Source organism: Epinephelus fuscoguttatus, linkage group LG22 (genome assembly GCF_011397635.1).
Source record: "Epinephelus fuscoguttatus linkage group LG22, E.fuscoguttatus.final_Chr_v1".
Classification (NCBI taxonomy): Eukaryota; Metazoa; Chordata; class Actinopteri; order Perciformes; family Serranidae; genus Epinephelus; species Epinephelus fuscoguttatus.
Genome location: NC_064773.1, coordinates 16,763,129 through 16,776,558, shown reverse-complemented (window position 1 = coordinate 16,776,558; position 13,430 = coordinate 16,763,129). Strand labels below are relative to the sequence as shown.

General features: G+C 41.1%; 2 protein-coding genes across 3 annotated transcripts in view; one reads left to right on the top strand and one right to left on the bottom strand.

Moving 5' to 3' along the window:
* The window catches only part of cacna2d4a (calcium channel, voltage-dependent, alpha 2/delta subunit 4a), a 157,461-nt gene that overhangs the window by 82,031 nt on the left and 62,000 nt on the right, over positions 1-13,430 (bottom strand). The gene's annotated exons all lie outside the window — the stretch shown is intronic.
* lrtm2a (leucine-rich repeats and transmembrane domains 2a) overlaps positions 1-13,430 on the top strand; it is a 35,029-nt gene that overhangs the window by 15,669 nt on the left and 5,930 nt on the right. For both annotated transcript variants that reach the window (XM_049566682.1, XM_049566683.1), the window contains 3 exons: positions 9,879-10,108; positions 10,980-11,105; positions 11,657-11,745. In XM_049566682.1, the coding sequence (XP_049422639.1) occupies positions 9,879-10,108; positions 10,980-11,105; positions 11,657-11,745 (445 nt within the window). The remainder of the gene's footprint in view (positions 1-9,878; positions 10,109-10,979; positions 11,106-11,656; positions 11,746-13,430) is intronic.

The window sequence follows — 13,430 nt, the reverse complement described above, 5'->3', positions numbered from 1 at the left end:
CAATGCAGAATCTATTCTATTCTAGTCGCACTGACGCGGATGTGACATCAAAAAGCCAAGCGCCCTTCATTTTCTCTCCAAATTCTGAATGTATTCAGCCTTGGACCGAGGCCCAGTTGAGTGGTCAGTAGGAAGCAATGCTACATCCATCAAAGACATGGTGTTACAGCGAAATATTCAGCTGGGGATTTGCTAAAAATGGCCTCAGATTTTGCTTCACTGATAACTTGTTTTCCATCACCTCTTTCCCCTTTGTTCTCATCCTTTTATCTCTCCCTCTTTCTGTCTTACCTGTCACTCCCACTAATTAATAGCCACTATCCCGGAAACAATGTCACTGTGTGTCATACTCTCCCATGGGCCATGCTTTGGTGTGTGTGAGCGCACGTGTCACAACAAATTGATACAGATAGCATGAATTAGAGAGGCAGATCAGTCTACATTTTACCCACTCTCACCCCTCCAAGTCAAAATAATGATTCTGTCTTACCGATGCAGAATTCATCATGGGAGTAATGGACACAGTGGAGACAGAGAGAGACGGTAGGTGGGAGAGAAATGGAGGATGAGAGAAGGAGAAAAAGTAAACAGAGATGGGAGAAAGACAGAAATACTGGAAGTAATCCCACAGGGGCTGAGAAATACAGGATACAAAAAAAACCCCAAGATTTTGGAGAAAGAGAAAGCGTCTCTCCTCTCCTCTCATCACACTGTCAGCAGGAGTGCAGCCTAAACCCCTGCACCCTGTTCCTGCTTATCCTCAACTGCTGTACGTGTGTGTGTCAGCGTGTGTGTGTGTGTGTGTGTGTGTGTGTGTGTGTGTGTGTATGTGTACGACCATGACTTCCTGTGTGTGAGTAAGCGATTAAGTGCCCAAGAGTCAGGCAGAAAGGTTGTGTGTGAGAGAGAAAAGAGATAATGTGGGTTAAATGATTGGATTTGATGTGAACCACAAACTTCTCTCCCTATGCCTTCTCTTCCTTTTTTTTTTTTTACCACTGTCTATAGCACTTGGTTGCTACGGTAACACGGCATTACCTTGTCAGTGTTGAAATAATGCGGTTGTACTGCAGGGACCTTGATATGAGTGTTGTGTATTCTTTGATAGCTCTTATTCTGAGCCTCAGACAGTAAAGCCATGCGTATGGTGAGACGGCAGACTGTATAAAGGGATTCAAACATACACTAAATCCAAGGCGAGCACACTGCGTGCACACGCTGTGCACACGCTGCCTGGCTATTTTCCATCTGCTAACTAAATGAGGTCTCGGGTTACGGTGGAGATCAGACATGTAACAGCCTCTGACAAATTACACAGACACTGTTGCGGCAGAAGGACAGGCCACACAGTGTGTAGATAGTGTGTGTGTGAGATAGTACAAATGGGAGGTTACACATCAGATATGACAAGTTATAATTCTTAAGATACTCATAACTGTCTCTGTTAGTCAAACAGGGGAAGGCATTATCATATTATCATGTATCCATCATGTCTCTTATCATCACTTACAGAACTAGCAAGTTTTGTATCATCACTCTGATAAAACCAAACTGGATCCTTGCAACTGATATTTAACACTGACTATCATGCACACAATATAGGATAATATTAATATATGATATATGCTGTCAACATTATCCTAGCATTATTGCTACTACTGAAGGCACTAGTTGATCTTGGGGAAGACCAGCTCGTGTGCAGGTCCCTTTTTTTTCATTATGCTTTATTGTATTTGCAACATTTTGATTGATACTGACCCTAAAATATGCCAAATGCCAAAGTAGAAGTTGATCAATTATCTTTACCGATGATAAGATCTGAATCATTTGGTCAATAAAAACTCAGAAAATAGTGAAAAATGCTGATCACAATTTTCTTAAAGGAACAGTGCGTAAGATTTAGGGGATTTAGTGGCATCTAGCAGTGTGGATTGCAGATTGCAACCAGCTGAAATTTTTACTGGAAGCTCAGTTATCTGCATAAGTCTCTAACTCGCCAAAATAAATGGACCAGGTGATGAAAACCAGTAAAAAAAAACCTCTGAATTAAGCAGTTTCACGTTACAAATCAGTGTTTCTTTGACGCTGTTCGGCTCATTGGAGATGGTCCACTCGCCCAGTACCTGCTGATATGTGCACAGCTTTTTTCACTAATAATTTCAGATTTGGATGTTCAGGAGATTTTTACCGGGAGTCGAATTATCTGCAGAGGTCTCTTCCTCTCAAAAACAAACACACCCATTGATTTAAACTGGTAAAAACGCTTAACAAAGCAGCTTCACATTTAAAAAAAAATGTTTTTTCCAAAGCTGCTCGTCACAGAGGGGCAGCTTATATGGTGGCTGATGTGAAAACACCAAAACACGAATGGTCCTATCTAGAGCCAGTGTTTGGTTCGCAACATTGCGGACGACTTCTGTGGACGAGTACCCGCACTCTATGTAGATATAAACTGCTCATTATAAGGTAACGAAAACACAATGATGCTTATTTTCAGGTGATTATACACTAAAGAAAACATCCTTATTATATTATATTCCATTTCTGCCAATATATATCACTAAATCCTACACACTGGACCTTTAAACCCGAGGTGCTGTTGACAGTAATTTGCATTGAGTGCATTCAGGGATCATTATCCTAATGTGAGTAAAGGCATACTGTAACGTATCAGGTAATGTAGCTGGTGTTGGGAGTCAAGAGTCAAATCGAAGCTCTTTAAATCCTGCACAAAGGACCGCGTGAAACATTAAAGAGTTAAGAAATACAGGCAAGTCAGTCTGTTGCCTGGAGGACAGCTGGTCGTTCTAGTAATAAGAGAGCAGCAAGTCTGTCGCTTGCATGGAAAACAGCTTGGTCCCTGGTAACATGCAACTAAGCTCAGTAACGGAGGTGCCTGTGGTGATGACATCATGGTTGGGTCCGGTGTCACCCAGGGGCCCCTGGATATAAACTTACAGACAGCTGAGGCCCCAGAGTTGTCAAGCAGTGTTGCCTAGGAGACGCTGTGAAACATCACCACATTTACAGGAGTCATATGATGCCTCATATGCTCGTGAAGGTGGCAAACGGTAAAAATAACACACTGACAGTGTCTGTGTAGATTTGTGTGTGTGTGTCAGCATAACACCATAATCCTGCAACTTTGTACAGATGGAGAAACTAAAGGGAAAGTACTGCGAGACGCAGGAGTGAACATAGCCACACACACACACACACACACACACACACACAGAAATGATCATTTAAACATACACTGACTACAACCTGTGTCATTTGCGTCCTTTCAACTCGTGCACAGTTCCAGTGCCAGTTAGCATGGCGAAAAGAAAGAAGGGCTGTTGGAAGCCTCAGCAGATCTGCCAAATGGGCAATAACTAGCTCTAATAGCTAATAGCTCTAATCTTCATTAATTTGATTAAAGCTGGGGTAGGCAGTTTTGTTGCTGTTGTTGTAGCATTGGGTAAAAATCCCCAACTTTTCAGCATATTGTTATTCAAGTGGTCCGAGAAGGCATAAGACTTCTGTGCCTCTTCTTGGTCGTCTTTTCAGGCTAAGAAAATCTAGCTTGTGAGAGGGCATTCCTATTTGCTGTTCTACATATGAAGACGTGTGAGTTGGTCCCTTCAGATGGCAAAAGCCTGAATCAATGGCAGACAATCCTGTTGAGAAAGTTGCTATTCCAGCATTAGCAACAACTGCCTACATTGCAAAGCAAACCCAAAAAGGAAGATGGACTTATCAAAAAGAGAGTCTGACAATAAACGCAATAAACACATGTCAGCATCGACAAAGCCTTTCAGAGGAGAAAAAATGTTGCTTATTGTTTAGCCTTCTGCTAACCAAAGCCAAAGGCTCCCGGCTGTGGCTAATTCCAGTTAGTGTTTGTGTCATTAACTAGAGCCGTGAATCACGTTTGCTGTGTCACAATTCAGGGGCTGCAGCCTTTGAAGGATCTGGCCTTTGTGGTCTACGTCGGCCCCATCCTTTGAAGACGGCATCAGCCAAACTGAACAGTCTCTGAAATGGGACGGTCTGGTCTGTGGAGGATTTCCTGGTTGCATCACCAGTTGTTCTCGCCCTGACCTGTTTGCATTCCTGTAACCTTACAACCAGCTCTGCTTGATGAAAGAAGCTAATTAGCAACTTCAGTTAGCATTGCTAACGTCACGTATGTTAGTCTGTTTTTTGAACAAAAATTTTAGGTTTGAAGGCCTCTTGTGTTTTATAACATTTGTATTGTTAGCTATTCGGGTCGAAACCCAGTACTTACATTTAAAAGTGTAATCTGCCGCCACTGCTGTCGGTGTGTAAGACGCCATAATGAAAACCACCCAATTTTCACCAGCGCGCAATACATCTTGGGATAGGCTGGGCCACGAAGGATTCATCATTTCCATCCTTTAAATTCTGGGAAAGAAGGCTGCATTTCTTGGCCCCATTTGAAGGAACCTTTGAAATGGGACGGCTTTGTTCGCGCCGATGTGACGCAATCCATCTTCAAATGCAGCCTTCGAAGGCTGCAGCCCCTGAATTGAGACACAGTTAATGTGTCATCTTTAAGGGCTTTTCAGGCCCAAAAGTTGGCAAAGAAAACAGGACAGGAATTCTCATAGAGTTGCCGCTATATAATGACATCGCGATCACAATCACGAAGATAATGACTAGTACTCATACTTGCTACTGTGTAAAGTGTGTGCATATGCCCGTGTTTGTCTAGTGGAAGGCGCTTAGAACAGAGAGGGGAGAGCTGCAGGACATGGCTGTATTTTCAAATGCTGGTGGGTGTTTTTCTTTTCTTTTCCAGACAACTGCATACCCCAGCTTTAATGTGTAATTTGGATGTAACAAAAGAGGTTTAAAATATTTAATTATCAAGAAAACAAGCTAAAATGATATTTTTCCTTGCAAATAATATAAAAAATATTTTATAAAACTCAATAAATGAGACCAAAAAAAAGCAAATCGATATTGTCTAACCTTTGATTAATGTAAATTTTTCACAAGTGTCACTTATGAGAACTAGTTGGGGGTGTTGGGAGTTTACTGGGCAACACTGCTCCAAGAGTTGCCTCAGAAGTCTTGCTTCAATCAAACAGGAACATCGTGTTGCATTTTAATGCTGTGTCTCAGTCTGTTTCCCATCGCTGAAAGCATTGCCAGCCTACATTCGCCCAAAATGTCAGCACTTTTACGGTATGTGTTTGGGGATTCTTATAAAAGATTCAGTCTGAAGTCTGTTTGGACTGAATTAAACTGCGCAGAACCACTTAAACTTATTTGGACTGAACCTCCCTATCTTCCTCTGACTGTGGCTGCTGAATTTTTTCCTTCTGGTTTGGCTGCATGGAGCGCTACAGCAGAGAGGATTTGGAGCAGCTAAAATAAGCCAAAACAACAACCACCTCCTCCACGAGAGCAGCTAAAACCACTCATAAATGTTGGAAGATAGGCTTCCGCACCGAGGCAAGGCAGGAGGGGGTTGAGGGGGAGTTTTAGTGTACAGTAAAAGAGGGGTTCAGGTGTGGAGAGAGGAACGGAGGAGTGGGGGAAAAAGAGAATACCTCTGCAAAATAAAGCCCATATTGCAGCTGAGAGAGATGAAAGGTGCACAAAGATGACCGCAATTTGGAATTTGATGTGATATGAGGCAGAAGTAGTGAAACATACAGTTTTTCTCTTTCACTCTCTCTCAGTTGTATAACAGCGCTTCAATCTCCGAGCTACATTGTCCTCACAAATCTCCTGCACGACTGTACCTTTTCAAACCTGCTCTAGGAAACTCACAGCCACTGTGTGGCAAAATCCTTCCAGATTCCTTCCTGAGCTGCTGCCGCGAAAGATTGGCCCTCTGAAGCATTTCCAACACAAAGTAAGATGGCACGGGACGCTTCAGAATACCTCAGAATCTCTCCCTTCATCCATTTATGAAGTGGCGTTAATTTTCCCAGAGATTAGGATTATACTGCCGGATGGAGCGGAGAGGATAATGGGTACGGGAACAGGAGAAAGGTCACACACTGATCTCTCTTACTTACAAGGCCACCGTCTTTACTTCCTGAACCTTTTTGGTTCACATTACAAAATGGGGCAGTGTCCTGGCAGAGAGAGGTCATGTTCCATCTGGCAGGTAAAAGCTCTGTGAGGAGGGATGCTATTTTGAGACCATTGTGAGAGTGTATTCAGACCCATACAATGGAGTTTCCAGACATTTTAACAAAGTGTAATAAGTGTAAATGAGAGAATGAAAATCTAATGAATCTCTAATATTAATTCTCCTCTCAGACTAGGGCTGTGCAACATGTCAATATTGTATCAATATCATAATATGAGATGAAATATTATCTTGGACTTTGGAGACCATGATATCCTAAATTGTCTTTTCTTGGCTTTAAAGACTGCCTTACAGTAAAGTGATGTAATTTATATATTGATATATTGATTTGGAGATATTTGGTCAAATATATTTGAGCCCTAAACCAGCCATTTTGAATTTGCACTTGTGTTGTGGGGCTGGAAAATGAAGCCAAGTGTTAAAAACTGCAGTTCCACGAGTGGCCACTTGGATTTGGCTCCAAAACGAAATCAATACCCACAGGCCCCAATGTCAAAATGTCCAAATTTACATCAGAAATAAACATGTTTTGGTTTCCATAGCTAATTTAAACCTTTATGACAACTGTTCAAGGGGTGAATTTTTATATAACTCACTTGTTTACATTTTATTAAGGCTTGAAGTTATGCATAATTAGCAGCATGGCAACACTGAGTGACATGCTGTCTGTGAGGCATGAGTCAGATGCAACCCTATCTCCTCTACAGCTCTAGCTTCTTGTCAAAATATGAGCACTTCGGGCTCCAAAAGTCCATTATGGCGAGGGCCAAAATGCCAAGTAGAGGCTTTAACAGGAGAGTCCACAAACCAATAGGTAACATTTCGGTGATTATGTCCATTATTTTTTAGTCTATGGTTAAAATGCATTTTTTGAATGTAAACCGTGATTGAAAAGAAATAGCTGCCCTTGCAATTTTCATCGTACTTTCATTGCATTGATTTTAATTCAGAATAGTAAAGACATTTTGGGAAATGCACTTATTCACATGTTTGTACAATAAATATGAAGCTACAGCCAGCAGCTGGTTAGCTTGGTTTGGCATGCAGTTTAAAAACGAGCCTGGCTCTATCCAGAGATACAAAACAAAAGAAACAACCCCCATTAAGACCCCAGGCTAAAACGTTTTATGTTGTTTCTATAATCCGTATAAATATTAAACAAATATATGGTGTTAGGGGGATTATATGCCAGAGTGTTTCATGGCGGGGCACAGTAATTTGTCTGTCTGTTGTCTGTCAGTAAAGTCTAACTTCACCGTGAGGTCATAAGGCAAACAACAGGCTAACTATTTCTCCTTGCTCCCTCCATTTATGCTGAGCTAATTGCTGGGTAGCTGCATGTTTCCCAAAATGTGAAATTGCCCCTTTAACAATATTTTGACGAGCTTAAAGAGGTGATTAATCATTCGGCAGCTAGATGTTCTTATCAAATCACTCAGCCTGTCTTTCCATTCTGAATGCATTACTCATCAATTATCATTACTTACGTTCGCTGTCTATCCAGTGGCAAAACTGTAATTTCCTACTTTCAGTTCACACTGGGAGTCTATTTAAGACCAGTTTAAAGGGAATAAAACATGGTTTAATGGGATTTATAAAGCATCCTCTCAACTCTCTTTCTTGATGCGTCATTACAAGCTTCATATTTTATCTGTGGTGAGATACAGAGGCCCAGAGGAAAGTCAAATTACTTTAAAAGAATGAGATGATTTTCATTACGCAATGCCTCATATCTTCTGATATTTATGATGTGGTTGTGTGTTTTTTGAGCATATCACAATGTGGAGTGGCCAGTAAAGGGCTATTTCACAGAGTTTCATCACACTCGGAGCCAGACAGCCAATATTGTGAAAGGCAATGAAGTCTCGAGTGCGAGTGAGAGGACGGAGAGAGAAATTGAGAGAGAAGGCAAATTTAGAGAAAAACAGATGGACTAACAGAGAGAAAATACAACAACAGGGAGCGGGTGAGACATAGTGTGACAAAAGGTAATGGCACGCTGAGAAATAGATGCTAATAATATGCAGATGATGCAAGTGATGAAATCTGCTGGTGAGGCAAAGAGTGTTGTCAGGAAGTAAAAAGTGCTGTGTCTGTGTCTGGAGTTTAGACAGAGTAGTTTTCTTAATATCACGCTTTGTTGGTGCTTAACACACACACACACGCACGCACGAGCATATGCCCACACAGACACACATCCACACTCACACATACACGGAGAGATAAAGCATAAGTCGTACTGATAAGCCATTGGACGGAAACAAAGTCAGCCACTGTAACGAGACACTGAGGGAATACAGAACAGTGCCAAGGGGCTCAAAGTGAAAGAGAATGAGAGAGATAAAGAGACTCAAGTGGGAGAGAGAGAATTAAGGAGTGGAGAGGGGGACAGACAGATCGAAGACAGACAGACAGACAGACACAAATGACTATGAAAAGGAATAAACTGATAGATGCAAAGAGAGACATGAGAGGAGCAAAAAAATGACAGATACAAAAACTTAAAACAGAATGAAAGAGGAAAAGAGAAATAAACAGATCCTAAGTGGAAATGATGAAACGTCTGTAGTCTGCAGGAAAACAATGAGTCCAAAATGAAATAAAATAGAAGGGGCTTTCCTCACGAGTGTCTCTCCAAGTGCTTTGAGTCGCACACAAATGTACACACAGAAAGACAAATAGAAAGACAAAGCCAGACACGCTTATAAATATTTGGCTGTTATCAGGCCGTATTAAACGGCCGTTAGCTGTGGTGATAAGCATCATAGATAGGGCTTAGCAGGGGCCTGCCACACCTATTATTGTGTTGAGGACATTAGCAGACCATGAAATAAAACTTTTTGCCAGAAAGGGCTTCCCCAAAGACCCTCTCAAACTTTTACCCACAAGACCAGACTAGTCCTATGACAAACTACTATACTGAATACTTAAGCTCAACTGTGATGTTTTTCTTAAACTCACCATCTCGTTTTGGTGCCTTAAGGAAACAGAAAGAGAATGCTAACAAACTGGTAACAGCCATTAAATGGGCTGATAACAGCCCTCTGAACCTGTGGTATAGCAAGCCCCTACTGACCCATATCTATGAGGCTTATAACCAAAGATAACAGCCATTTAATGGGATGATAACATACCAGTCGGGCCGTAAATACAAAACAAAAACCACAAGTACAAGGGGGTGACAACTTTGAGAATAAACTAGACTGAGTAGGCTACACACACGTGCATCCACACAGATGAACAGCTAATACAAGACTCCATCTTGCATTGACATCACTCCAGCCGCAATACAGTGATCCGTGACTTAAAGTGAACGTCAGCCAGGAGTGTAAAGTGCAGTTGCCCCAAACGTACTTCCCACCCCCCTTGTTTATATTCTGTGGTAAATCTGTCGAGCTAAATACAGCTTCAGCAGGACTTTTCAGTTTTTTTGAAGAAATCTTCCACTGGATGTGTAAGCAAAGACAAAATTATCATTTTTTGATGAGACAAACAGGCAGCTTTACTCCCCTTTATTTTGAATCTTTTCCTCTTTTCTTCACACAATGTCACAGCTGTGACACAGTTCTGATTTTCTAATCACTCCCACTTAAAAACCTCTCCACCTTTCAATTCATTTCCTCTTTACACGTCCGCTTATTCCTCTCACTTTCTCTGCAGCCCTTCTGCACACATCCTCCTGATTAGATTCCAAACCGAATAGATAATTCACTGAAAAAAATAAATAATAAATCATGTTTGTTTTCTGTCTCTCCTCCTCAAGTCTTCCTCTGTGTCCTCTGCCTCCTGGCGACGCTGCTGCCGGCAGCCTCCTCCTGCCCTCCTCCCTGTCTCTGCGACTCAGACAGCCTGGTGGTGGACTGCGGGGGCCGGGGTCTCTCCTCCCTGCCTCCCCTTCACCTCCTGCCTCCAGGGAGCCGCTCCCTTCTGCTAGCCAACAACAAGCTCGCCTCGTTGGGAGCCTCTGCCTTCGCTAACCTCTCCTCTCTGGAGGTCTGGAGCCCTTTTTTTTAATTATTGTCAGTGAGATTTTTCTTCACCTAGCATATGAACATGTATTAATATGATGTCGTTAAGCATAGTGTGCAGTGTCTTCTGCACTGACCTTGCATGCTGAATATCCCCCAATAAGTGATGCTGTATGATGAGTCTCATATTGAGCAAACTGCAGACAACCTCTGCTCTCAGTCAGAAAAGTTAAGTCAGTCTGAAAAGTTTACAAAAGTTGACATCTTCAAGGTTTTGCAGGGCTATTCACCATTAACATACCGTGCGCAAAGCTCAGCCAAGTTAATATTTAATATTTAAGAACTAAAAACGATGGAGAGTTAATGCAACTGCAAAAAAGGCTAGGTAAATACAACCTCATGGATGGTTTTTATTTCCTACCTTAAAGGTTCAGTGTGTAGAATTAAGGGGGGTATACTGGCAGAAATTGAATATAATACAACATATGAACCCTTTTTGGAAAATATCCCAAAGGTCAGCTTTTTAATTAGCTGAACTGGGAGACAGTTTACTTGCACACTGCTGAGCATCTATCTGCTGTAAGAAAAGATTTTATTCTCCATTTTGAGTGCTTGTTACATTTATGATCTGTGGAAATTTTTACACTTATCCTTTGAATGTACTTCATGCAAGTTATGCTAAAAAGGAGTGTCATCTTATGCTATAAAATGTGCTTTAAAGTTTTGCAGTTGATCTATTTTTTAAGATTCCTCCAGGCCTTTTGCATAAAGTTTCCCAGAAAGGGTTTCTGAATTTCTCTTTTTATTTTTAAGTCCTTTCCAATAAGACAATCCACTGCGTGTCTAAAATGCAAATGTGTGTGTGAGTGAAAATGTCATGTTTTTGCATATTTTAGGAGCTGGACCTCTCGAATAACTACCTGGATAATTTACCAGCTGGATTATTCAGAGACATGTCCAACCTGACGAGACTGACTCTGCACAACAACTCACTAACAGTAATGGACAGAGAGCTTTTCCAGGTAGGCACTGCTGATAATACAACACCATATCTTGATGATACAGCAAGACAAAAAAACGTGTCCAAGCTACAAATCATATAGGACATTCTGCTGAATTTTATATACTGTGTGAGATATACCATCAGTGCAGCCAATCCACTAAAGTACTCCAGCATGTGAATGAATAAAGAAGCTGCTACCAGTGCTGATACACTGTCTGAACTCCTGGGCGAGGCTCTACAGGCTGTGTTTAGGAGTAGAGCCAACCTAAGCAGTTATACACGACTGGGATCCCGTCCAGGTGGTAAATTAGTGATAAACCGTTTGCTCAACACTTTCATCCACTTTTATCCGAACCAAAGCAGTCTGCATGATGAGCTCGTGTCATGACTTCACTTTGGGACCCTAAATTAAACAAGATTAGCCCACTGAGTGATGCTAGCGTTGGCCTTTGGCAACAGTAAAAGAAGCCAATAATGCTAACATGAGTTTGGGAGAAAAGTGTACTGTACAATGCTGTATTGTATAAGCAGAGATGGCTTAATGGAGAGCTTGTTTTGATGTTTCTACAGGGTTTGGGGGGTCTTCAGAGTCTGGATCTGTCACTGAATGGTCTGTCCTCTGTACCGCTGGGGCTACTGGATGAGCTGCAGAGCCTCAGGTAGACACATTTTACTTTTTTTTTAGTTTTTAATTAATTTTATCCTGGAATCTTTCATTTCAGAAACTATTTTTTATAAAATGACATGCAGCACGATATGATTGTGTCATCAAAATTCAATTGTAACAGCATTGCCGTATGACAAATGTAAAATAATCATACCAGAGGCTTGAAATTATTGTACACGAGTTATCACCAAGGGAACACATAGGCATAATGTGTAAGTCCAGAGGAAAACATCTGCTGCCGCTGCCTGTGCTGGCTGCAACACATGCTGTGTTCACAGACACCATTAAAGTCCCATTTTGAGGATCTGTAGTCACAAATACGACAAATACGAAAGTACCCTATCTCGGTTGTATGCCTCCGTAAATCAGTTGAATTGCAGTTATAGGTTTACATCTATGCTGTCCAGACTTATATGTTGCCATCATAGCTGACAATGCTTCAAATATGAATGGTGCTACAGAGAAGCTATGCATATTATTCAAAAGAGTGGATGTCTCACACACATCTTCAACCCAGCAGCACATGAGATCTATTCAGTCATTCTGTTCTGGTTTTATGGTGCACAACCAAGATTAGTGTCACCAATTCAGTATCTGAACAAATGTCTCCTCTTCTGTTCCTGAGATATGATAATGAATAATGGCCAGAAAAATGTTTTTGCAGAACATTATGATGTCACAGTGAAGCTGACCTTTGACCTTTTGGATATAAAGTGTCATCACTTCTTGTTTTTATTCCAGTAGACATTTGTGTGAGATGCTGTCATAATTAGCTTAACAATTCTTATATTATGGCCAAAAACATGTTTGTAAGGTCACGGTGACCTTGCTCTTTGACCACTAAAATGTAATCCCTTCATTGTTGAGTCCAAGTGGACGTTTGTGCCAAGTTTGAAGAAATTCCCTCAAGGGCGTTCCTGAGACATTATGTTTGTGAGAATGAGACAAATGCAAGGTCACAGTGACCTTGACCTTTGATGAACAAATTCTAATCAGTTTGTCGCTGAGTACAAGTGGACGTTTGTGCCAAATTTGAAGAAAAAATCCCCAAAGGCGTTTTGAGAATGGGATGGACAGACATATTGCCTCTAGCCACAACTGTCGCCAGCGCAGAGGCATAAAAAAAAAACAACAATTCTAAGTTACGGGTGAGTGCATTTACATGGACATGAATAATCTGTATATGATATGGTTTTATGAGGAGTATCCAGTTTATGTGTTTGAGTATGTAAACACCATATTTAATTCAAACCCAAATATGCTTGCTGGAATACTCTGAAAGAAACTGGGAATGTGTATGAGTAGTATGAATAGCCCAATTTTTCTGTGCTCATGTAAACATCATATCCTGAATATGATGATGACCGGGATAAGCCTCATAAACGTCTTATTCACGTCCATGTAATCACACTCAATGTAAAAAATGTTATCAAATCAGGCATATCAGAGAAAAAACATGAATGATAGATGCTTTTTAGATTTTGCTCTAGACGTCTAAGCTACTGTCCAAGTTGTTGTGTTTTTCCTCTGTGTTGTAGATTTGAGTTTTTCAAAATTATCGTATTATCCATAATTATGGGAATTCGAACACTGTGACTGTGCATTGTACAGGGGGCAAACTTATTGTACAAATAGAATAATCATCGTACACCTGGCCACCACAGAAATGGTAGTACA